Source organism: Acomys minous (genome assembly GCF_964271855.1).
Source record: "Acomys minous genome assembly, chromosome: 7".
In the NCBI taxonomy this organism is placed as follows: domain Eukaryota; kingdom Metazoa; phylum Chordata; class Mammalia; order Rodentia; family Muridae; genus Acomys; species Acomys minous.
The window spans coordinates 94,767,118-94,791,191 of NC_140488.1; the positions used below are offsets into that span (position 1 = coordinate 94,767,118).

General features: G+C 41.6%; 1 protein-coding gene across 4 annotated transcripts in view; it reads right to left on the bottom strand.

The window, feature by feature from the left end:
• The window catches only part of TXLNG (taxilin gamma), a 52,589-nt gene that overhangs the window by 15,892 nt on the left and 12,623 nt on the right, over nt 1-24,074 (bottom strand). For 3 of the 4 annotated variants that reach the window (XM_084790183.1, XM_084790185.1, XM_084790186.1), the window contains exons 2-4: nt 11,713-12,004; nt 9,000-9,091; nt 1,597-1,767 (exon numbers count right to left, since the gene is read on the bottom strand). In XM_084790183.1, the coding sequence (XP_084646309.1) occupies nt 1,597-1,767; nt 9,000-9,091; nt 11,713-12,004 (555 nt within the window). Of the gene's footprint in view, nt 1-1,596; nt 1,768-8,999; nt 9,092-11,712; nt 12,005-15,478; nt 16,126-24,074 lie in introns of those variants that run through there. The other variant, XM_084790184.1, reaches the window with a different exon arrangement.

Here is a 24,074-nt window from a genome sequence, read left to right on the forward strand (position 1 = left end):
CCATACCACTAACCCAGGTACTATCTACTTTAAGATCTAATTAGAAAGGTTCATAGCTGGAAAGACAGCTCAATGTTTAAGAATACTTGTTCTTGCAGAGGACCTAGGTTTGACTCCCAACACCCACATGGTGGCTCACAGCCATCCATTAACTCCCAGTTCAGGGCAATTCCAATTTCTTGGTGTTTTTTTGTTTTTGTGGGTTTTGGTTTTTTTTGTTTGTTTTGTTTTGTTTTTTGAGACAGCGTCTCTCTGTGTAGCCTTGGCTGCCCTGGACTCACTTTGTAGACCAGGCTGGCCTTAAACTCACAGAGATCCGCCTGCCTGTCTCCCTGAATACTGGGATTAAAGGCGCATGCCACCACACTCAGCTGGTAATTTCAGTTTCTAATGCCTGCTTCTGACCTCTACAGCTACCAGCTATGTACTGGTACACAGGTATACATGCAAGCAAAACATTCATACATATAAAATAAATACATATTTTCAATAAATTAACAAATATGAAGGATCAAAAATAAGGAAAGGACTGAAAAGATGCCTTAGGGGTTAAGAGCATTTACTGCTTTTCCACAAGACCCAAATTCAGTCCCCAGCATCTATATTAGGTAGCTCACAACATCTGTAACTCCAGGGGATTCTAATTCTCACCAAGAGCATGCATGTGCACATACATCATGAATAAAAACCTTAAAAAAAACAGAAGTGGATGGGCTTGGTGGTGCATGCCTGTAATCCCAGCACTCAGGAGGCAGAGGCAGACAGATCACTGTGAGTTTGAGCCAGCTTGGTCTACAGTTAGTCCAGGATAGCCAGGGCTACACAGAGAAACTGTCTTGAAATACCAAACAAACAAACAAACAAAAAAAAGAACACCGCTGCACTTGCAGAGAACCCATGCTTAGTTTCTAGGACCCAGCAGATTGTGGCTCATAACTGTCAGTAACTTCAGTTCCCAGAGCTTCAACACCCTCTTCTGGCCTCCTTGGGCACTAGACATGTACATGGTGCACAAAAATATACATTTCGGCAAAATACTGTATACACAAATAAAATCTTTTTAAGAGTTGTAAGGCCGGGCCCAGTGGTGCACACACTCCAGGAGGATGAGTATGTACATCTCTGAGTTCGAGGCCAGTATCATCTACAAAGCAAATATTGGATAGCCAAGGCTACACAGAGAAACCCTGTCTCAAAAAACAAACAAAAAACAAAAAAGAAAGTTAGGTGGGAGTTGTATAAATATGTGACCTACGATCAAATATGATGGAATTCCTTTTTTGAACAGGAAACCCCAAGATTAACAGTGTTCTCACAAAACCAGGGTCGCGGGGCTGGAGAGATGGCTGAGTGGTTAAGAGTACCACCTGCTCTTCAAGAGGTCCTGAGTTCAATTCCCAGGAACCACATGGTGGCTCACAACCATCTATAATGAGATCTGCTGCCCTCTTCTGTAAAGCACTCATATCAATAAATAAATAAATCTAAAAAAAAGGGGGGGGTCACATCTTATCTCTAAATAGGCACAGATTTCAAATAGACACAAGGTGACCTTTTTTAATATCTATAAAACATAAAAACAGTAAATCAACTAACCTTTAAGGTTTTATTATGACGCTGAAGTTCCCTGCAAAGAGACTCCAGTTTGCTTCTTGCCAAGATGGCCTTGCTGTGCTCACTCTGTAGGTGAACTTTCTCTTTCACGATCTGGGCTTGCTTCTTCTGCAGAATCTTCATTTGTTTCTGAACATTTCTGCTCTCCTCCAGCTAAAATTAGCAAGCACTTTATATTCAGAAAACACATCAAAAGTCCTCAAGGCCTCACTGATTTTGCTTTTTCAGACAAGAGTCTCACTATGCAGTCCAGGTTGGCCTAAACCCTCAATCCTCCTGCCTCATCCAGGGATCTGGGATTGTAGGCAAGTGTCACGAAAGCCAGCTGAGAGCTGTGGCTGGAGGGATGGCTAGGCATTTAGGAGCACTTATTAATCTTCCAGGGGACACCTTTGGGTCCTAGAACCCACATTAGGTAGCTTAAATTCAAAGGACCAAATACCCTTTTCTGGCTTCCATGGGCACCTGCACACTTATGTCTCTGCCTGTCTGTCTGTCTGTCTGTCTGTCTGTCTGTCTGTCTCTCTCTCTCTCTCACACTTCTTTTAAAAAAATCAAATCTTCATCACTCAGATGAAAAAATTTGAGCATCAGGAACATTTCATTCAATCAAGATGAATATTCAGATGTCATGGCCCGACTATAATCCTAGCTGTCAGGATTACAATATGAGCCCCGTCTTTAAATACAAAACAAAACAGGCCAACTATTGGGCTTAACAGTTAAGAAGTGCTGACTGCTTCTCCTGCAGAGGACCCAAAGAGTTAGTCCACTCAGTTCCCAGTACAGTCTGATTCCAGCTCCAGGAAAACTGATACCCCCTTCTGGCATCAGATAATGCATTCCACATGCATGCGCCCACACCCGCACTCCAATGATAGAGCACTTGCCTCCCACAAGTAACACTTGAGGTGAGACTCCGTCCATAGCACCACTAAAGAAGGGAAGGAAAAGTCCATTACTGCATCATATAATTTTATTCAAGCTGTTTAACGCTATGTGAAACTACCAACCTCCTCCCTGTTCAAGTTGTAAGGAGAGTAAGTAATTTAATGTGGATGGAAGAAATTAACTTGGTGGACGTGGCACATGCCTTTAATCTCAGCACTGTGGGAGGCAGAGGCAGGCAGGTCCCTGTGAATTCAATGCCAGCCTGGTCTACAAAGTGAGTCTAGGACAGCCAAGGCCACACAGAGAAACCCTGTTACATTAATCTTTTGTCAGCCCTTTAGAACACTTTTAATTATTCAAGTTCCATTTTATTACCCAAATTTTGTTCAAATATATCAGCCCAAGAGTAAAGAATGAGGTGGAGACTGGAATCTTGAAACCTTCCACACTGAACTGAGGACCTTGATTTGTCACCTTTGCCTGACTTCAGAGACTAATTATAGCTCTTGCTGGTTTCAAGTCAGTGATTCACGGGCAATTTAGGCTCCTCAATTTCCAGCTATAATCCTGTGTTTGAATTGATGATATGCCCTTAATTTCTCATCCCAGAATTTCATATTCTGGGTTTAACCCTTTGTAAAATGAACTAACCCCTGTGCTGGCCAGAACTGACTCAGTTGGTAAGGCCAGCATCTCTTCAATTTTTGTCTGTTGGATAGCCGTCTATAGGCTATTTCCTACCTATTAAGATGTGCTGAACTCCAAATATAAAATACAGAATTATTGGGACTGGCGAGATGGCTTGGTAGTTAAGAGCACTAGCACCCACATGATTCTGACAAGCATCTGTAACTCTCTGGGTATATTTCTAGCATGTATAAGCAGCTTACAACTGTCTTTAACTCCAGTCCCAGGGGATCTGATATACTCTTCTGATCTCCAAGAGCACCAGACACACACATGATGCACAGATATACATGCAGACAAAATACCCATATACATAAAATGAAAAATTACAAATAAAAGGATTATTATGGTTTTGTCTTTATTTTTATTATGAAAGAAGTTGATGTTCTTATCTTGATCTTCTCATCAAGATAAGATGGCTGGCCTTGGAGGGAGGCTTGCCATGCAAACCTTACAGCCTGAGTTTGATCCCTAGAACTCACTCTGAAAAGCTGTCCTCTGGGGCTGGAGAGATGGCTCAGAGTACTGACTGCTCTTCTAGAGGTCCTGAGTTCAATTCCCAGCAACCACATGGTGGTTCACAACCATCTATAATGAGATCTGATGCCCTTTTCTGGCCTGCCATTATATATGCAGGCAGAGCATTGTATACATAATAATAAATAAATAAATCTTAAAAAGAAAAAAGTTGTCCCCTGACCGCCACATAAACACTGTGGTACTCAAATGCTAGCACTCTTTCTCACATACAAACACACATACACACAAAAGCTGGTGTTTTAGGAATTAATACTCAACTGTACTTTTCTAAAATATCCAGATTACTGAACTAAATTTAGAACTTTTTAACTAACTAGGACTCAGAATTCCTGCAATTTTAGGTTAGAAGCAAATGAATGCCCTTCAAGGTGACATCTCCATTAACAGATAAGACAGCAGCTTTATCAACCTTTCTAAAAACCTTTTACTGTAGAAACTGATGCCAAATTACAAAGAGTAACAGTGCCATCTTGTGGCCCATCAAAATGTACCAAAAGCATCCTTGCAGCAGGATGCGCCTGTTTGTAACCTTGGGAAGGTAATGCAGGCAAGATAAGGAGTTCAAGGGCATACTTGACAACATAATGAGTTCCAGACTACACTGGGACAAATAAGGCTATGTCTGTAAAAGGCCAAATCAGCCAGACAAAAACTTCTTCCAAACTATCTGCTTACAGACACTTTTATAGAAATTCCTAGCCAGGAATAAAGGAGCCCACTTTGCACTTAGTCCCAGCAGCATAGAGGATTCTTCAGGATACTGCACTGCAGATGTGGTGCATCTCAGATGGAGGCCACATCCAAGTCAGCAGTGTTCATGACAACATCATAGTAATGGAGAGTCTAACAGCTAGTTTGGAAATCCAGAAGGCCACGCTTCATGTCTAGGAGGACATCTGAGTGACAAATGAGTCAATAGAGAAGCACAGTCCACATATAAGCTTGTACTCCTTCTCTGTGGAGATCCCTGATTGCTTCTTGTGCTCCCCATAGCGCAGACACGATCCATTCTGGTCAAACAGGTGGTCGTCAGAATTGCCGACTGCCAATAGAAAGCTACTCCCCATTTCCAAAGCTTAGCATATATTCTTTTTTTTTAAAGCAGTGCCTCACTTTGTAGCCCAGGCTGGCCTCAAACTTACAGAAATCCACCTGCCTGCCAAGTGCTGGAATTAAAGGTGTATGCCACAACACCTTTATGCGATCTTGTATTTTTTTTAAGATTTATTTTCTTTATTATACCTACAGTATTCTGGCTGCATGCCAGAAGTGGACACCAGATCTCATTACAGATGGTTGTAAGCCACCATGTGTTTCTTAACTCAGGACCTTAGGAAGAGCAGGCGGTGCTCTTTTTTTTTTTTTTCAAGGCAGTGCTCTTAATCTCTCCAGCCAGGCCTTGAACTTTTTCTTCCTTCCTTCCTTCCTTCCTTCCTTCCTTTCTTTCTTTCCAAGACAGGGTTTCTTCCTTTCTTCCTTCCTTCCTTTCTTTCTTTTTGAGACAGGGTTTCTTTGTGTAGCCTTGGTTGTCCTGGACTCGCTTTGTAGACCAGGCTGGCCTCGAACTCAGTGGTTCCCCTGTCTCTGCCTGCACCAGGACACCCAGCTGAAGGGTTTTTGTTTTTTAGGGTTTTTTGTTGTTGTTGTTTGTTTTTTGAGAAGTTTCTCTGTGTAACAGCTCTGGCTTTCCTGGAATTCACTCTGTAGACCAGGCTGGCATCAAACTCAGAGATCTGCCTGCATCTGCCTCCCTGACTGCTGAGATTAAAGGCATGTATTACCACACCTGGTATCATGCATTTTTGTTTGTTTTTCTTTTTTGAGACAGGGTTTCTCTGTGTTAGCCTTGACTGACCTGAACTTGCTTGTAGATCAGGGTGGCCACCACGCCCGGCTCACATCATGCATTTTTAAAAACACATTAAAAACCCATTCTTAGCCAGGCATGATGTTGCTGTGAGTTCAAGACCAGCCTGGTCTACAAAGCAAGTCCAGGACAGCCAAGATAACACAGAAAAATCCTATCGCAAAACAAAACAAAACAAAAAACAACAACAACAAACCTATTCTTAGGCAGGTGTGATGGCACAAACCTTTAGTCGCAACACTCGGGAGACAGAGGCAGGCAGATTTCTGAGTTTAAGGTCAGCCTGGTCTACAAAGCAAGTCTATGACAGCCGGGGCTACACAGAGAAGCCCTGTCTCAGAAAAACCAAAAACACCCAAAAAGAAAGAAAGAAAGAAAAGAGAGGGCTTAGTGGTTAAGAGCACTGTTTGATCTTCCAAAGGTCCTGAGTTTACTTCCCAGCAACCACATGGTGGCTCACAACCATCTATATTGAAAACTGGTGCCCTCTTCTGGTGTACATGCAGGCAGAGCACTGTATACTGAATAAACAAATAAATCTTTAAAAAAGAAAAAAGATCATGCAGGGGCTCGTGAGGTGGTTCAGTGGTTAAGAGTGCATACTGCTCTTGTAGAAGACCTATGTTCTGTTCCCAACACCCATGTTGGGAAGCTCAAAACTGCCTATAATCCTAGCCCCAGAGGATCTGAAACTTTATGCTTCCATGCGTGAATGTGCAAAGACAAAGACACACAGACACAGACACAGACACACACACACACACACACACACGTAATTAATAGTAATTTCTTTTTTTAATAGTAATCTCTTAAAATACCATGCAAATCTATCCTCTTTAAATATATGAAGATTATATTCTTTAATTTTTGTCACATAATAGACATAAAATGGGCTAGGCATGATGGCACATTCCTATAAAATCCCAGCACTCAGGAGGCAGTAGCAAATGCTGGTGATCTTTGCTAATTTCCCGGCCAGCCAGGGCAACGTAGTGAGACCCTGTTTTTAAAGGGGGGTCGGGATGGAATGGCATCTCACTGTGCTCCTCCTCTCTGACCACTACATGAAGTTAATACTTCCACATGTCCTTATGGCTAGGTTATCTTTGTACTGTGGTTCTCTACTCCTATGAAATGACTTTTTCTTATTTTTTACCCAGCTTTCACTGTTTTTTATTCTTTTTTTAAAAAAGAATTGTTTGTTTTAGGTATATGAGTGCTCTATTTGCATGTACACCTGCATTTCAGAAGAGAGCATCAGATCACATTATAGATGGTTGAAGAGCAGACAGTGCTCTTAACCATTGAGCCATCTCTCCAGCCCCTCCACTAGTTTTTTGTTTCTTTCTTTCATATTTACAGGTATTGTTTTATTCTTTCATGGTTATTCTTATTGTACTGTGCTAGGGATTGAACCCAAGACCTTGTACATGTAAGGCACATAAATGATTTAACACTGAGCTGTACACCTCTAGTTCTAGGTGTACAGTTAAAAAAATGTTACATGAGTGGGCATTTTGCTTGCATGTATACCACATTTACATAGACCCTACAAAGGCCAAAGAAGGCATCAGATCCCCTGGAATTGAAATTATAGCAGGTTGTTAGCTGCTATGTAAGTGCTAGGACTCTAACCACAAGTCTTTTGGACAAACAGCTAGGTGCTCTTAACCACTAAGCCATCTCCAGCCCCCTTCAGATATTTTTGGTACTAAGTCTAACTTGGTTGGAAATGTCCCAGGTTTGTAATGTCATCTTTCAAGGTAATTCCAATCCTTTTCCCCTGGTACCTTCTATACATCAAACCTGGGGCTGGCACATGCTAGGCAAACACACTACCACTGAGCTGTATCTCCAGCCCTTTTTACCTTTTATTTTCAGTAGAGTCTCGCTAAATTGCCCATATAGGTCTTGAACTTTTGATGATCTTGCCTCGCCCCATGAAGAGCTGGAATTATAGGTCCCAGTCTTTAAGGTATTTACTGATTTTAGGAAGACCAATTTCTACAATTTTTACTTATTTACCTATTTATTGTGTGTATATATATGTGTGCTACAACATGTCAGTGGACATTAGGAGATAACTTCTAGGAGTCAGTTCACTACTTCTACCATAGGAGTCCTAGGGACCCAAGTCAGGTCCTCAAGCTTCACCAATTGAGTCATCTTGCTGGCCCAATTCCCTCCCCTCTTCGGTCTGTTTGTCTGTCTGTCTGTCTGTCTCTCTGATAGTGACACACACACACACACACACACACACACACACACACAGGAAGGGGACAAGAGCCTTACCACTTATCATCTATCTCAACAACATCTGGGTAATAGAGGTAGTCATCCAAGGCCAACTTAGTTCATATATCAAGTTCCAGATCATCCAAGGCTACATAACTAAGACTCAAACTCATACAACAACAAAACCAGGGCTGGAGAGGTGGCTCAGAGGTTAAGAGACTATCTGCTCTTCCAAAGGTCCCGAGTTCAACTCCCAGCAACCACATGATGGCTCACAGCCATCGACAATGAGATCTTGTGCCCTCTTCTGGCCTCCAGACGTTAATGCAGGCAGAATACTGTGTACATACATAAATCTTTAAAAAAAAACAAAACAAAACCAAAAAGAGATCCTTTCTTCCAAAGTTGGAAAAAGATTTAACTATTAACAAATCTAAATAGCATCTCAAAAAATTATCTTAAGACAAGGTCTTATAGCCCAAGCTGGTCTCAAACTCCCTATGCCATTGACTCTTCCTGCCTCTACCCCTCAAGGCCTGGGATTACAGGTATGCACAACAACATTGCTGCATGCCGTGCTGGGAATAGAACCCAGAGCTTTACGCATGTAGGTGCATCATACACACATGCACTTGCAATCTCACACACACACACACACACACACACTATATAACGCTAACATCAAGTTTTAGAAAATCTACACCAGCCAGGTATGAGGGTACATGCTTGTAGTTTCAACTATTCAGAAAACTGAGGCAGAAGGATCACTTGAGCCCAGAAGCTGAAGACTGCATGCATGAAGACTCTGGCTCAGATGTGAAGCACAGGAAAAGGTCTATACCACAGCTTAGCATTATGGTGTTCTCTATGTGCTAGAAAAATCAGCTGGGTGTGCTGGCACATACCTTAATCCCAGGGCTGAAAAGGCAGGGGCAGAGGCCTACATAGCAACCTACATAGCAAGTTCCACAAAACCAAAAATAAATAAATAAATAAAAACAATAAAATCCTAAAAGCTGCAAAAGACCCCAAGAAATCAGATTCTCTTTCAATTTTAAGCTATATTTTTATATAAATAAAATTATATTTTTAAAAAGCTTATCAAACATACACACATGTTCTGCTATATTTTCATGGCCCTCACAAGTTGTGACTGAATACTTACGAGATCAGCATATTTCTTACAGAGAGCTGCCAGCTTCTCCTCTGGGGTTGAAAGGGTGTTTAGTGCTTGCATCAGTAATAAAACTTCTTTTCCTGATGATTAACAAGATAAGAAATAAGTCCTGAATAATAAGATCAAACATGACTGGTGAATTCTACCAGCACTTCCCATGTTCTAATCTCAAGATAAAATAATTTCTACCTATAACGAGAAATATATTTGCCAGTTCAATCTGAAAGCTATTTTGAGCTACATATGTTGGCTCAAATCACTAACTGCAATATGCAAGAGGATTCTTAAGTTCAAGACCATCCTGAGCCACAGAGTGATAGCCTGTATCAGAAAACCAAATCCAAATCAAACAAATTATTTAGGAAGAGGGCTAAGTGGAAGAACACTTGGTCACTATGTCCTGGCTTTGATTCTCAGCAAGGTGAGGAGTGACTCTTACATTCAGGATTAACAGACCCTCCTCTGTTCCTCATCTACCCCATCTTAAATTTCTAAACTCATTAATAATGGTAAGAATTCTTTTTGTTTTTGTTTTGTTTTTTTGGTTTTGAGACAGGTTTTCTGTGTAGCCTTAGCTGTATCCTGGACTTGCTTTGTAGACCAGGCTGGCCTCGAACTACAGAGATCTGCCTGCCTTTGCCTCCCAAGTGCTGGGATTACAGGTGTGCGCCACCATGCCTGGTTTAAGAATTCCAGGCTGGGCTGTAGTGGCGCCTTTAATCCCAGCACTCGGGAGAAAGAGGCAGGTGGATCGCTGTGAGTTCGAGGCCAGCCTGGTCTACAAAGTGTATCCAGGACAGCTAAGGCTACACACAGAAACCCTGTCTCAAAAAACAAACAAACAAAAAAAGGAGGTAAATATTCCCTTGTCTAACCATAAGATGTTTATGTTAAGACAAATGGCAAATTAAAAACAGCAAAGACTATGTTTAAAAGCTTCAGTCTGACCAAATATAAACAGACTTTCAGTTGGTTTCAGTTGACATGCTTTGCCTATCTCAAATGCACATACCTCTCCTATGTGTAGTTTAAGTAACTTATTTTCTAGTGATTTACTCTGTTATTCCTGTGTTGGCCAATGTTAAACAAGTACAAGAACAGCAACATAAGTTTTCCCTGGGGTGGGGGTGTGGGAGGCTTTAATAGTATTTTAAGGACTTTGAGAGGGACAATCAGGTAGAGATAGTGTTTCACAATAGATGATTTTTTTGGAAATGGTTTCTCAGCAGCCCTGGCTGTCCTGAAACTCACTATGTAATAAACCAGGTTGGCCTTGAAGTTACCTGCTTCTGCTTCCTGAGTGCTGATATTAAAGGTGTGTGCCACTATACCTGGCTTAAAATTGGTGATGTTTTAATTTTATTTCTTTTTTTAACTAATTTATTCAGATTACATCTCAATTGTTATTCTCTTACTTGTTAAATTTATCTCTTAAGCTGGATGACAGATATCTTTTTTCTTTCTTTTTTGAGGTTTACTTTTGTGTGTGTGTCAGTGTCTTGCCTGCATGTCTGTGTACCACATGTGTGCCTAGTGCGCAGAGAGACCAGAAAAGGGTGTCTGATTCCCTGGAACTGGAGTTACAGATGGTTGTGAGTGACCATGTGTGTGCTGGGAACCAAACCTGGGTCCGATGCATTAGCAGCAAGTGTTCTTAACTGCAGAGCCAGTTCTCCAGCCCCAAGATACTCTTTTCTTTTCTTTTCTTTCTTTCTCTTCCTTCCTTTCTTTTTTCCAAGACAGGGTTTCTTGTGTAGCCTAAACTGTCCTAGACTCACTTTGTAGACCAGGCTGGCCTTGAGCTCACAGCCATCCACCTGCCTCTTCCTCCCGAGTGCTGGGATTAAAAGCGTGCTCCATTATGCCCAGCCCCCAAAATACCATTTTCATTTTAAAAAATGTTCACTCTTACATATGAGCTATCTCAGCAATGTATTTACCTTAATGCCTCTGGTATACAGATTACAATGGAAAGAAAATAACAAAATGACTTAAAATGTGTTGTTGGTTTTTGTTTGGTTGTTAGGGTTTTGTTGTTGTTCTGGTTTGTTTTGTTGAGACAGGATTTTTCTGTCTGCCTTGACTATCCTGGACTCACTCTGTAGACCAGGCTGGCATGGAACTACAGAGATCTGCCTGCCTCTGCCTTTCCAAGTGCTGGAATGTTCAGTCTTAAACTGACTAAATACACAGTTTCCACATACTTTTTGATCAGCCTAGTAAAGCTGCAAATAAAGCAAGTCAAATGCCACTCTATCCTCAATAATTTTTGACTTACTGCTTGATTAGAGAGAAATAACTGTTCTTTCCTACTCTTCTCTCCACCTTCTGTACACAACTGCAACAGACAAGTTGACTAAGTCGAGACAACAGGTTATTTATTTTATACTGATTTAGTGTGTATGTGTGTCTATCTGTCTGACTATGTGCATGCCACAGTACATGTGTGGAGGTTAGAAGACAACATGTAACAGTTGTGCTCTCCTTTGGCAATTATGGGTCCCAGGGATCAGAGTCAGCTAGCTCCTCAGGCTTAGCAGCTAGCACCTTTACTCAGCGCGCCATCGTACAGGCCCATGGTACATGTTCTGGCTAAGCACCCCCAACCTGGCAATGTTCACGGTCACCTGTGTTGAACACAATGGGAACAAAATGAGCAAGACATGAGAACACCATTCAGCTGGTGACCAGAGCTGCTTACCTAAGGTCTTCTCTTTGTTCCTGCTGCACTCTGGATCCTGCTGGCCATCAGGGGGACCTGTGCGAGCTTCCCGTCCAGGAATTTCTTCTCTTGACTCCTGTGTACAGAATGCTGAGCTCACCAAGTTTCTGTTCTTTGTTATAAAGTCACTGCCTTCTTCCCCTTCCAGTGAATGCTTCTTAGTTGTGGAATCTTGATGTTGAAGAATAGCATTTGTTTGAGAGTTACATAACATGTCTGCTTTCACTCCTAACCCACAAATTCCAGCTTCATCCATTGTACCAATTTCAAACTAGAGGGAAGGGGAGAAAGATAGAGTTAAATTGAAGGTAATCAATATATATAACCAATGGCATGCCATAGCTTTTTTACTTAGTGGGTTGTGCATTCGATGTAAATAAAGTAGCTTTTAAGTTTCACTGGGACATCATCTAAACTGTTAACTATAAGGCTATTAAAGTTAAAACAGCTGGGGTATAGCTCTGAGGTAGTAGTCCTTTCTTTCAAGAGCCTCAGGGACTCGTCTATAGCAGAGATAGGTAAAATAAAACACAAGTATATGCTACCATAGGAGACTAAAATGCCAGTTAGTAATAAATCTAAACTTATTTCTTTATAAAAATTCATCATTTAAAGATAATTACTATCTTTTAAACAGTAAACTGTCCCAAGTCAATAAACTATCCTGCTGTTCTCTTAAAGATGATAGGACAAAAAAAAAAAGATAATAGGACAGCTCAGCTAACTAACTAGGTGGCAATCCACAAAAAACCCAGCTCCTGAATTATCCAGGGGAGTAGGCACTGAGGGACAAGTGCCAGCACCCAGTGGTAGCACACTACATTTCCCAGCCCCTTAACAGCTAAGTAAGACTCCCATGTTAGTTCAGGCTATGAGCGTCACTTTAGCAACCAGTTTTATTGCAGCTGAGGCCATGACTCTCATTTCAGCAACCAATTTTTTTCTTTTTTCGGTTTTTTGAGACAGGGTTTCTCCTTGTACCCTTGGCTGTCCTGGACTCGCTTTGTAGGCCAGGCTGTCTCCGAACTCACAGAGATCCGCCTGCCTCTGCCTCTCGAGTGCTGGGATTAAAGGCGTGCACCACCACACCTGGCCAGCAACCAATTTTTAAAAGATTTATTATGTATACACCTGCATGACAGGCACTAGATCACATTATAGATGCTTGTGAACCACCATGTGGTTGCTGGGAATTGAACTGAGGAAGAGCAGTCAGTGCTCTTAACCTCTGAGTCATCTCTCCAGCCCCAGCAACCAGATTTTTATCCTCAGAAGGACAAGTTCTTTGTCCTCCATCTCTTCCCCACTCTGGTTAAATGCAGAGGTCATCAAGGTGCTGTAAGATGGCAGGGCCACGTGACAAAAGCAGCCTGGTTCAAATTCCATATGCATACAGGAAAGACACACTACCTGCAAAGAAAACACATACTGGAAACACTAGGTGAATAAGTAATAAACTTCTCTCATATTATATCATAGAAATTGAGACTGGTATGTTAAACAGCTCTCCCTATCACTAATACAGAAGTCATACATACAAAAACAAACAAAAATACCACTTATTCTAATTCTCCTTTGAATCATTATTTTGGGGGGTTGTTTCAAGACAGGGTCTCTCTGTGTTAGCCATGGCTGTCCTGGACTCGCTTTGTAGACCAGGCTGGCCTCGAACTCACAGCGATCCACCTGCCTCTACCTCCCGAGTGCTGGGATTAAAGGCGTGCGCCACCACGCCCAGCCTGAATCGTTATTTTTACCTTATTCTCTTTTCTCATATTTTTGCTCAAGACAGGGTCTTGTTAACACATAGCTCAGGTTGGCCTAAAACTTAATATTCTTCTGCCTGGGACTCCTGAATTTTGAGATTACAGGTAAGCACCACACTGCAATTGGCCAACCCTATTTTTTGTCTTCTCCACGTCGTATTTTTTTTCATATTATTTGGTCATATGATATGCCATGCCAGAACTGTACACTCTACAATTCCTCTCTGGTTGAAAACAGGGTTTCCAAGCCAGGGGGTGGGGGGGTGGGGAGTGGCGCATGCCTTTAATCCTAGCAATTAGGAGGCAGAAGCAGGTGGATCTGAGTTTGAGGCCAGCCTGTTCTACAAAGTGAGTCCAGGACAGCCAAGGGCTGTGTTACACAAAGAAACCCTGTCAAGGAAAACAAAAACAACAATAAACAAAAACCAAAAGGTTATAGTAGATCTGGGAGGAATCAAGGAAGGGGAAAAACTTGGTCAAAATATATTGTATATTAAAATTGTTTTCAATTCAGAAAAAGTTAAATAAATAAGATTAAGGCCCTTAATCCCAGCACTCGGGAGGCAGAGGCAGGTGGATCTCTGAGTTTGAGGCCAGCCTGGTCTACAAAGTAAGTCCAGGACAGCCAAGGCTACACAAGAGAAACCCTGTCTTGAAAAACAAAAACAAAAAAACCAAAAAACAAACAAAAAGATTAAAGCAGGAAGACTGAGGCAAATTTAAGACCAGCCTTAACTGTATAGTGAGTTCCAGGTTAGACTGAGCTACAGAGTTGAAACCATGGCTCAAAACAAAACAAAACAAAACTAGTAGGAGCCAGACACTTAGACAACTAAGGTAGGGGAATTTTAAGTTTGAGGCCAGCCTGAGCAGAAATGACAGAAACAACAATAATTAATGATGCAGCGGGAATCTGGTTTTGAAATGTCTTTTATTATACTTATTTATTTACTGTGTGTACACTGGGTGTGTATGTGTATAAGCATGCCACAATACATGTGACAAATTATTAGGGGATAATTTAGCCAGGCATGGTAGCATACGCCTTTAATCCCAGCACTCGGGAGGCAGAGGCAGGTGGATCTCTGAGTTTGAGGCCAGCCTGGTCTACAAAGTGAGTCCAGGACAGCCTCTTGCTACACAAAAGAAACCCTGTCTTCAGAAAACCAGAGGCGGGGGCAGCAGGGGGGAGAAAGGATCTGCCCTCACATGTAGACACACAATTAAAATATTTCAAACTGTAGCATATCCATCTGAAGAACTAAAAATAACTGAAGGATCAATTAGAAGGAAACGAAGATATTATGGCAACTAATACTTATCTTTTATAATCTAGGGTTGACAGAAACTAATTACTGTGCTTTTAGGGGGCTGTTTTTATCTTTTTAAGGCAGGGCAATGTGTAGTGCAAGCTAGCCTAACATTGACTGTATCTCCAAAACTGACTATGAATGCTGGAATTATAGGCCAGCTACACTGCTTTCTGGAGAACAAATTGGCTCTACAATTCTTTGGCAAATCTGGATAGCTTCTAACCCACTTAATTCCACTTCTAGGATTTCACCCAAGTTTGTACATAGGTGCACTGAAAGGCCAAAAATGTTTAAAGCAGCACTACTTGGAACAGTCCAAAAACGAAATCAACTCAACAGAAGAATTGATCAATTACAACATGATCAGACCACTGTGCAATGAGAATGAACTCCTACACACACAGCAGCATGACTTTCATCACAGAATACTTACGGAAGGACCAATTTAGATACAAAAGGATTCTAGGTGAATGGATGGAACTAGAAATGAGGCACTGGATGGGCTTTCTAGAGTGCTTGGCAATAGTTCTTAATGTAGATGGAATCACACAGATGTTCACTTCCTAAAAATTTATTAAGCCCAAACATTTATAATTTGTGTACTTTTCTGAACTTCAAAATTTATAAAAGTTACACAAGGATGCTGGATGTAGTTGTGGTACTCACCTTTAATCCCAGCACTCTAGAGATAGAAGCTGTAAATTCAAGGCCAGCCAAGGTTACATAGTGAGATGAGACCCTGTTTAGGGGTAAGGGACGGGAGTTTCACAATGGGGAGCTGGAAATATGGCTCAGCAGTTAAGAGTATGTGCTGCTCTTTCAAATGACCCAAGTTTTGCTTCCAGAACCCATGTCAGACAGTTCACAAATACCCGTTATTCCACCTACAGGGGATCTAACACCCTTTTCTGGCATCTATGGGTATGTACATATAAAACACACACACACACACGCACACACACACACACACACAAAATTTTAGCCAGGTCTGGTGGTGGTGGTGGTGGTGGTGGTGCACACCTTTAATCTCAGTGCTTAGGAGGCCGAGGCAGATGGATCTGTGAGTTCAAGGCCACCATGGTCTACACAGAGAGTTCTGGGCAGCCAGAGTTACAATGAGACCTAGTCTCAAAAAAATAAATGAAGTAAATTAGAAATAAAAAATGGTATCTAGCTGGGCATGGTGGTGCATGCCTTTAATCCCAGAACTCAGGAGGCAGAGGCAGGTGGATCTCTGTGAGTTCGAGGCCAGTCTGGTATGCAATGCAAGTCCAGGACAGCCAAGGCTACGTAGAGAAACCCTGTCTTGAAAAAAAAAATCTAATGCCTCATATTTAATTTTAAAAAGTAAAAACAAAACAAAACAAAAATCAAAGACAGGCCCAACAGTGCACATTTGCAATCCCAGCACTTGGGGAGGCAGAGGCAGACAGATATCTGTGAGTTTGAGGTCAGCCTGGTCTACAAAGTGAGTCCAGGACGGCCAAAACTACACAGAGAACCCCTGTTTCAAAAAAAAATTCTTTTTTTCAAGTTGCAATTTAGGAGCTAGAAATATAACTCAATGGTAGGATACCGAAGCCAAGGGTTCAAACGCTGGTATGAACACAAACACAACACACACACACACACACACACACACACACACACACACACACACACAATTGCAATTTAGACACTACTTGTTTCTTATGGAGTCAGGGTGTCACTATGTGGCCTGGCTGTCCTGGAACTCACTATATATATAGGGTTGACCTTGAACTCATCGAGAGCCACCCGACTGTCACCTGAGTGCTGGGATTAAAGATATATGTCACCATGACCAATTTAAAGAGTTATAAGGAACAAAACAAATCTTTTCCCTAAATAGATTAAAACTCAGTTCCTGGAGGCTAGGGAGATGGCTCAGCACTGGCTATTCTTCCAAAGGTCTTGAGTTCAATTCCCAGCAACCACATGGTGGTTCACAACCGTCTATAATGAGGTCTGATGCCTTCTTCTGGCATGCAGGTGTACATGCAGGCAGAACACTGTAAACATAATAAATAAATAAATCTTTAAAAAAAATCAGTTCCTGCAGGGCAGTGGTGATGCATGCCTTTAATCCCAGCACTCGGGAGGCAGAGACAGGTGGATCTCTGTGAGTTGGAGGCCAGCCTGGTCTACAAAGTGAGTCCAGGACCAGGAAGGCAAGGCTACACAGAGAAACCCTGTCTCAAAAACCAAAAAAGAAAAAAGAAAAAGTGTTTCCAAAGTAACCAACTGATTTGGGTTTGCATTTCTCTGAGGACTGAAAATGTTTGGTATCTACCTTCTATTTATTAGGCATTTGGATACCTTCTCTGGAAGAGTTTACTCAGATCCTTTACTCATTTTTTCATCTAGTTACTTGTTGCTTTCTTATACATTATATAACTAGATATAAGTTCACTATGAGATATATGATTGGCAAATATTTTTACCCAATTCTGATTTTTTTCATTGTCCCAATTTGGACAAAAGACACAATTTTGGCTATTTCAAAATGCCAAAGAAGACTGAATTCAAAAGTTATTCGTGGGTGTCAGGCAGTGGAGGCTCATACCTGTAATCCCAGCACTCTGGAGGCAAGCAGATCTCTGTGAGTTCGAGGCCAGTCTGCTCTAGAAAGTGAGTCCATGACAGCCAAGGCTACACAGAGAAATCTTATCTTGGAAAAAGGAAGTTATTTGTGGGCCAAGGAGAAGGCTCAGCAAGTAAAGGGACTTAATCACAAGCCTGCCAACACAAGTTCAATCTCCAGCTCTCACATGGAAAGGAAGGACAGAGTCCTGAGAACTATCCTCTGACCTGCACACATTTTATGTTCCCATATAAAAACACTAAATAAATAAATCTAACTTTTAAAAAAATCTAAATTGTTCTTATCAGATGTAGTAGTACACATCTGTAATCCCAGTACTCAGAAGGCAGAGGAGGAGGATTGCTATAAATGCTAGGCCAATTTGGTCTACAAAGCAAGGTCCAGGTAAGTGTGGTATACAGAGCAAGGCCCTGTCTCAAAAATTTAAGCCAGGTGATGGTGGCACACGCTTTTAATCCCAGCACTTGGGAGGCAGAGGCAGAGGCAGAGGCAGATGGATCTCTGTGAGTTCCAGCAAGGTCAGTCAACAGAGTCCATTCAAGGACAGCTAAGGCTATACAGAAATACCCCATCTCAAAAAAACTAAAAACAACGATGTCGGATGTCTACTCCAATCACTCAAATCATAAACATGTACACATATATACCACATACAAAGCTATTATTGTTTTCAGATTAACAGTTTATAGCTACTCTTATCATATATATAGAAACACAATTTAAAGACATGAGAAGGGCTAGATGTGGTTGTGCACCCTGTAATCCCAGTACTTCGTAGGCAAAGGCTGATGGATCTCTGTGAGTTCGAGGCCAGCCTGGTCTATAAAGAGAGTCCAGGACAGCCAGGGATGTTACACAGAGAAACATTGTCTTGGGAAAAAAAAACAAGAAAAAGAAAAAAACAAGAAAAAACAAAAAAAGCAGCTTAAGAAAAGTGCTGAGTGATATACCTGTAATCCTAGCACTCAGGAGGCAGAGGCAGACAGATCTCATTTGAGGCCAAAACAGCCTACACTAACAAGACCCAGGCCAGTCAAGACTATATGTCAAAATAAATAAATAAAAGATTCAAGAAGGGCCAAAAACAGATCCAGCAAAAATATCTCAGAAGATTTTTTTTTAGAATGCTTGTTGTACAAGCCTCACAACCCCAGTTTACTCTCACATAAAAATACAAGGATCGCCCAGATGTGGTGGCCCACGCCTTTAATCCCAACGCTCAGGAGGCAGGGGCGGGTGGATTTCTATGAGTTCAAGGTCAGTCCGGTCTACAAAGGGAGTTCCAGGATAGTCAGAGTTATCCAGAGAAACCCTGTCTCGGAAAAAAACCAAAAACCAAAACAAAACACAAAGATCACCACCACAAAATTGTCTCTTGTTTTCTTTTAAAGCTGACCTTGAACTTTTGATCATCTTGCCTTTACTGCCCAAAAAGTATGCACTGCACCATTCATGCCAGGTTTAAAACAGTGTGGAGACAAAAATAAAATGTGTCTCTACACATACACAATAATAAAAATACTTTTTAAAAATGCTAACAACAATCCACTAACTCAGAATGGCCAGTGGCATTCGGCATGCTGAAGGTCTACAGCGTACCGTCACACCTCATGTTTCCCTTCTAACTTCATGCTCTCATTCTCTACGTACTTCAGACTTGCAACTTGTCAATCTTTTTTCCCTCAAGACAGGGTTTCTTTGTGTGGGCCTGGGGCTGTCTTGGAACTCACTTTGTAGACCAGACTGGCCTCAAATTCATATCAATCCACCTGCCTCTGCCTCCAGAGTGCTGGGATTACAGGAGTGCTACAGGAACTAATTTTGATGCATTACTATTGTGGCTTTTTTCATATTTACTAATGAAAGACTTTCTAGTTTTGAATAAGCCTAGTTCTAGCTAAGGTTGCCAGCAAATGTTATTGAAGCAAGCCCATTTTTCTACTCTTTTGTTGTTGTTTGTTTTTTTGAGAGAGGGTTTCTCTGTATTATCTTGGCTATCCTGAACTTGCTTTGTACACCAGGTTGGCCTCTGCCTCCCAAGGGCTGGGATTAAAGGTGTGAGCCACCACACCCAGCCTACTATCCATTTTTAACCTATGGTTTTCAAGTTCTATAGTGGACTGTTAAATACAAAGCAAAAATTTAGGCCAACATGTGAATTATTTCCCAGTCCTCCTTGTTTTGTCAAGAGTATTCTGTATCATGTAGTCAATGAATTTCTTACTGTAGAAGCTGGGAGTGTAGCTAACTTTGCAGATGGCCGGGGTTTGGTTCCCAGCACTGTTTTAAACCTGGCGTGATGGTGCAGTATATACTTGCAACTCAACATTTGGAAGTTGAAGGGAGGACGATTAGAAGTTGAAGGTCAACTTTGGCTACATCAGATCCATCTTTAAAATAAAACAAGAAAACTTGCTTCTTTACTGTTTCATAAGCATTTGAGGGGTATTTTCTTTTTCTTTCTTTCTTTTTTCCTTTTTTTATTTTTTGTTTTTTGAGACAGAGTTCTCTACACACCCAGCTGAGGTGTATTTTCTTTCACACGATCTTTTCCACGAACAATAGCTGTAGCAGCTAACACAGTAAATACTAAAACCAGGGACCTCGGTAAGCACTTTCTATTATTATTAACTAACTTCATCCACACAAGGTCATGATGGAAGTTTTATCACTTTCTTGAACAGATAAACAAATTGTGACATGGCAAAGTGTACAGTCAAAGGTTACTGTATATTGCAGGGCAAAGACTTGAACCTTAGCAATATAAGTTTCTCAGTCCAGGCTGGTAACTTCAACTACTGGCTGTTTTGTAATTATATTATCCCTTATCTACTTCTATACAAACGTCATTGTACTGTGTCCTAGCTATCTTACCATGGTCTACTTAGTAATAAGGAGCAACTGAACATGGTGCATACGGCTGTAATCTCAGTACTTGAAAGGCCAAGGCAGGAGAATTAAAAGATCTAGTCTAGCATGAGCTATACAAAGAGACCCTGACTCAAAATAAAGAACAAAAAGCAACAATAATAGAAAGATGCTCTGAAAAATAATACTTAAAAAAAACAAACGACAAGCTGGGCGGTGGTGATATTCACTTTTAATCCCAGCACTCAGGAGGCAGAGGCAGGTGGATCTCTGTGAGTTCAAGGCCAGCCTGGTCTACAGAGTGAGTTCAAGGACAGCCAGGGCTAAAACAGAGAAATCCTGTCTCGAAACAATAACAACAAAAAAATAAACAAACAAGCATGGTATAGCTTGGTGGTAAAGTACAATGCTTAGCATGTGTCAGGCTCTGGGTTCAAATCCTACCAAGATTTTAAAAAACAAAAAAGCACTCCGGGAGGCAGAGGCAGGCAGACTGCTCTGAGTTCAAGGCCAGCCTAGCCTACAAAGCAAGTCCAGGACAGCCAAGGCTACACAGAGAAACCCTGAAAACCAAAAGAAAGAAAATAAAACCACAAAAACCATTCATGCATGCCTTACATTTTATATACACACTATATGTGTATGTTTATGTATGATTATATATATGCACAATAAAATGTTGAAAGAAAAATATTCTTAAATGGTTATAATTTTTGCAGAGCATTATAGTGGACATCTGTAACCAACGTGGGAAGCTTAGGCAGGTCAATTATAACAAGTTTGAGACCAATCAGGACTATGCATTATATAGCAAGACTCTATCTCAAAGTACTAGGGTAAGATCAGGTAAAGCTGTTTGCCACCAAGTGACAACCTCAGATTACCGGGCGTGGTGGCGCACGCCTGTAATCCCAGCACTCGGGAGGCAGAGGCAGGTGGATGACTGTGAGTTCGAGGCCAGCCTGGTCTACAAAGTGAGTCCAGGACAGCCAAGGCTACACAGAGAAACCTTGTGGGGGGGGGGGGGCCAGGGGGGAAGACGACCTCAGATCAATCTCCAGAATCCACAAGGTGGAAGAAAGAACCAATTCTCCCAAGTTATTCTCTGACCTCCACTTGTATGCCACAACATATGCACATCCACATACATCAACACATGAGAAATAAATGTGTAAAACAAACAAACCACCTAGGCATGCTAGTCTATGCCTATAAATCCCAGCACTCAAGAGGCTGAAGAAACAAGATCACTCTGAGTCTGAGTAGCCCAGACTGAACTACATACACAGTTAATTAATTCCAGGCTACATAGAACTGTATACCAAGATACTTGTCTCAAAAAAAAATTAGGGGGCTGCAAAGGTGGCTTAGCAGTTAAGAATACTGGCTGTTCAAGCTGGGTGTGGTGGCGTACGCTTTTAATCCCAGCACTTGGGAAGCAGAGGCAGAACTCTGTGAGTTCGAGGCCAGCCTGGTCTACAAAGGAGTCCAGGACAAGACAGCCAGGACTACAAGAGAAACCCTGTTTCGAAAAAACAAAACAAAATAAAATAAGTGTATAACTCAACTATCTCCTTTTGTGAGTCAGAGTTTCACTATATAGCCCTGTCTGGCCTTGAACTAACAAAGATCAACCTGCCTCGGCTTTCTGAGTACTGGGATTACAGGTGTGCGCCAACACACCCAGCCTCAATGCTTCCTTAAACAGTAGTATGTTTTCCTGTTAGAACAGAAGAATGAAATGAAATTAAAAGGTTTTATTCTTTAACAGATCAAATGATAATTGTTATGTACTAGTATATATTATATTTTGGTGTATAGCTCTAAAATATTTTTTTTGTTTGTTTTTTTGAGATAGGATCTCTCTGTTAGCCTTGGCTGTCCTGGACTCCCTTGTAGGCCAAGCTGGCCTCAAACTCACAGAGATCCACCTGCCTCTGCCTCCTGAGTGCTAGGATTAAAGGTGTGCGCCACCACATCCAGCTAGCTGTACAATTTTTATGTGAATTTTTTGTTCGTTAGTTTTTGTCTTTTGAAACAAGGTTACATTATATATCCCAGGCTGGCCTTAAACTTGTTGCAACCCCCTTGCCTCAGGTTTCAAAGTGTTGGGATTATGATCACACATCACCACCACACCCAGTTTATGCCTATATTCAAAAGACAACAAGGTAGGAAGTAGGGAGGTGGTTCAGTCAGCAAAATGCCTGCTGCATGAGGACCTTTGTTCAGGTATCTAGCATCCATATAAAAATGGCTTAGTTGGATTGATGAGCTCCAGATTCCATGTGAGACCCTCAAAAAGCCTGGGCCAGGCATAATAGAACATACCTTTAATCCCAGCACTTGGGAGTAGGCCAGACTGGTCTACATAAGTGTGTTCCAGTTTAGGCAGGGCTACATAGAGAAAACCTGTCCCTGTTGATAGATAGATCGATTGATAGAAAAGAGTTCAGAGAGTAATCACAGACAGTATCTCATGTGAAGGATATATCCTAAACCATACTGGGAAGGAGGGGAAGGAGGGGGAGGGAGGAAGGGAGACAAAGTGATATTCTCACACCTGTAGGTAAACCAAAACTGAAACATGAAAAGTGAAAACCACAAACGACCTGGTATGGGTGTGGTGGGGTGAGTAGAATCAAGTCACTAGATGGTAACTGAAAAATTCAGACTAACCTAAAAGCCACAGGAAGCCCTAGTTTTCAAGGGTTTGTGAGTAGGTATATCACAAAGAACTAAAACTGCCCAATAGAGAAAGACATTTCAACCTTGATCATAATAAAAGAAATATGAGCCGGGCGTGGTGGTGCACGCCTTTAGTCCCAGCACTCGGGAGGCAGAGGCAGGTGGATGACTGTGAGTTCGAGGCCAGCCTGGTCTACAAAGTGAGTCCAGGACAGCCAAGGCTACACAGAGAAACCCTGTCTCAAAAAACCAAAACAAAACAAAACAAAAAGAAATATGATAAAAATGTCAATTGGGCTGGAGAGATGGCTCAATGGTTAGGACCACTTGCTGTTCTTATAGAAGAACTGGGTGAGGTTTCCAGCACCCACATGGCAGCTCCCAACTGCCTGTAACTCCAGCAGAACTAATGTCTTCTACTGGACTCTAAGAACTATAAGCACAAGACACACAACACCCCCGACACACATACCCAAACTCACACATACACATAAGAATAATAAATATTTTTTTAAATGCTTATCAATGGGCTTGCAAGGTCTATCAGTGGATAAAAGTACCTGCTGCATCTGGGTAGTGGTGGCACACACCTTTAGTCCCAGCACTTGGGAGGCAGAGGCAGGTGGATCTCTGAGTTCAAGACCAGCCTGGTCTACAAAGCAAGTTCCAGGACAGCCAAGACTATACAGAGAAACCCTATCTCAAAAAAAACAAAAAACAAAAAACAGAAACAGAAAAAGCCAATTCCCTGCAAATCTTCTCTGATCCTCACATATGTACCCATATTCACACATGCACTAACAACAATAAACTTATTTAATTTAAATTCTAATCAAAGTAAGGCATTGTCTTTTACCTACCAATATTTGTTTCCCAAGACAGTTTTTCTCTATGTAGTCCTGGCTATCTCAGAACTCATTCTGTAGACCAGGCTGGCCTTAAGCAAACGTAGAAGTTGGCCTGCCTCGCTGTATCCAGCTGTTACCTACCAAAATTTAAAGATTAAAAAAATAAAACAGGGAGGCAGAGGCAGGCAGATTAATGAGTTCAAGGCCAGCCTCATCTACAGAGTGAGTTCCAGGA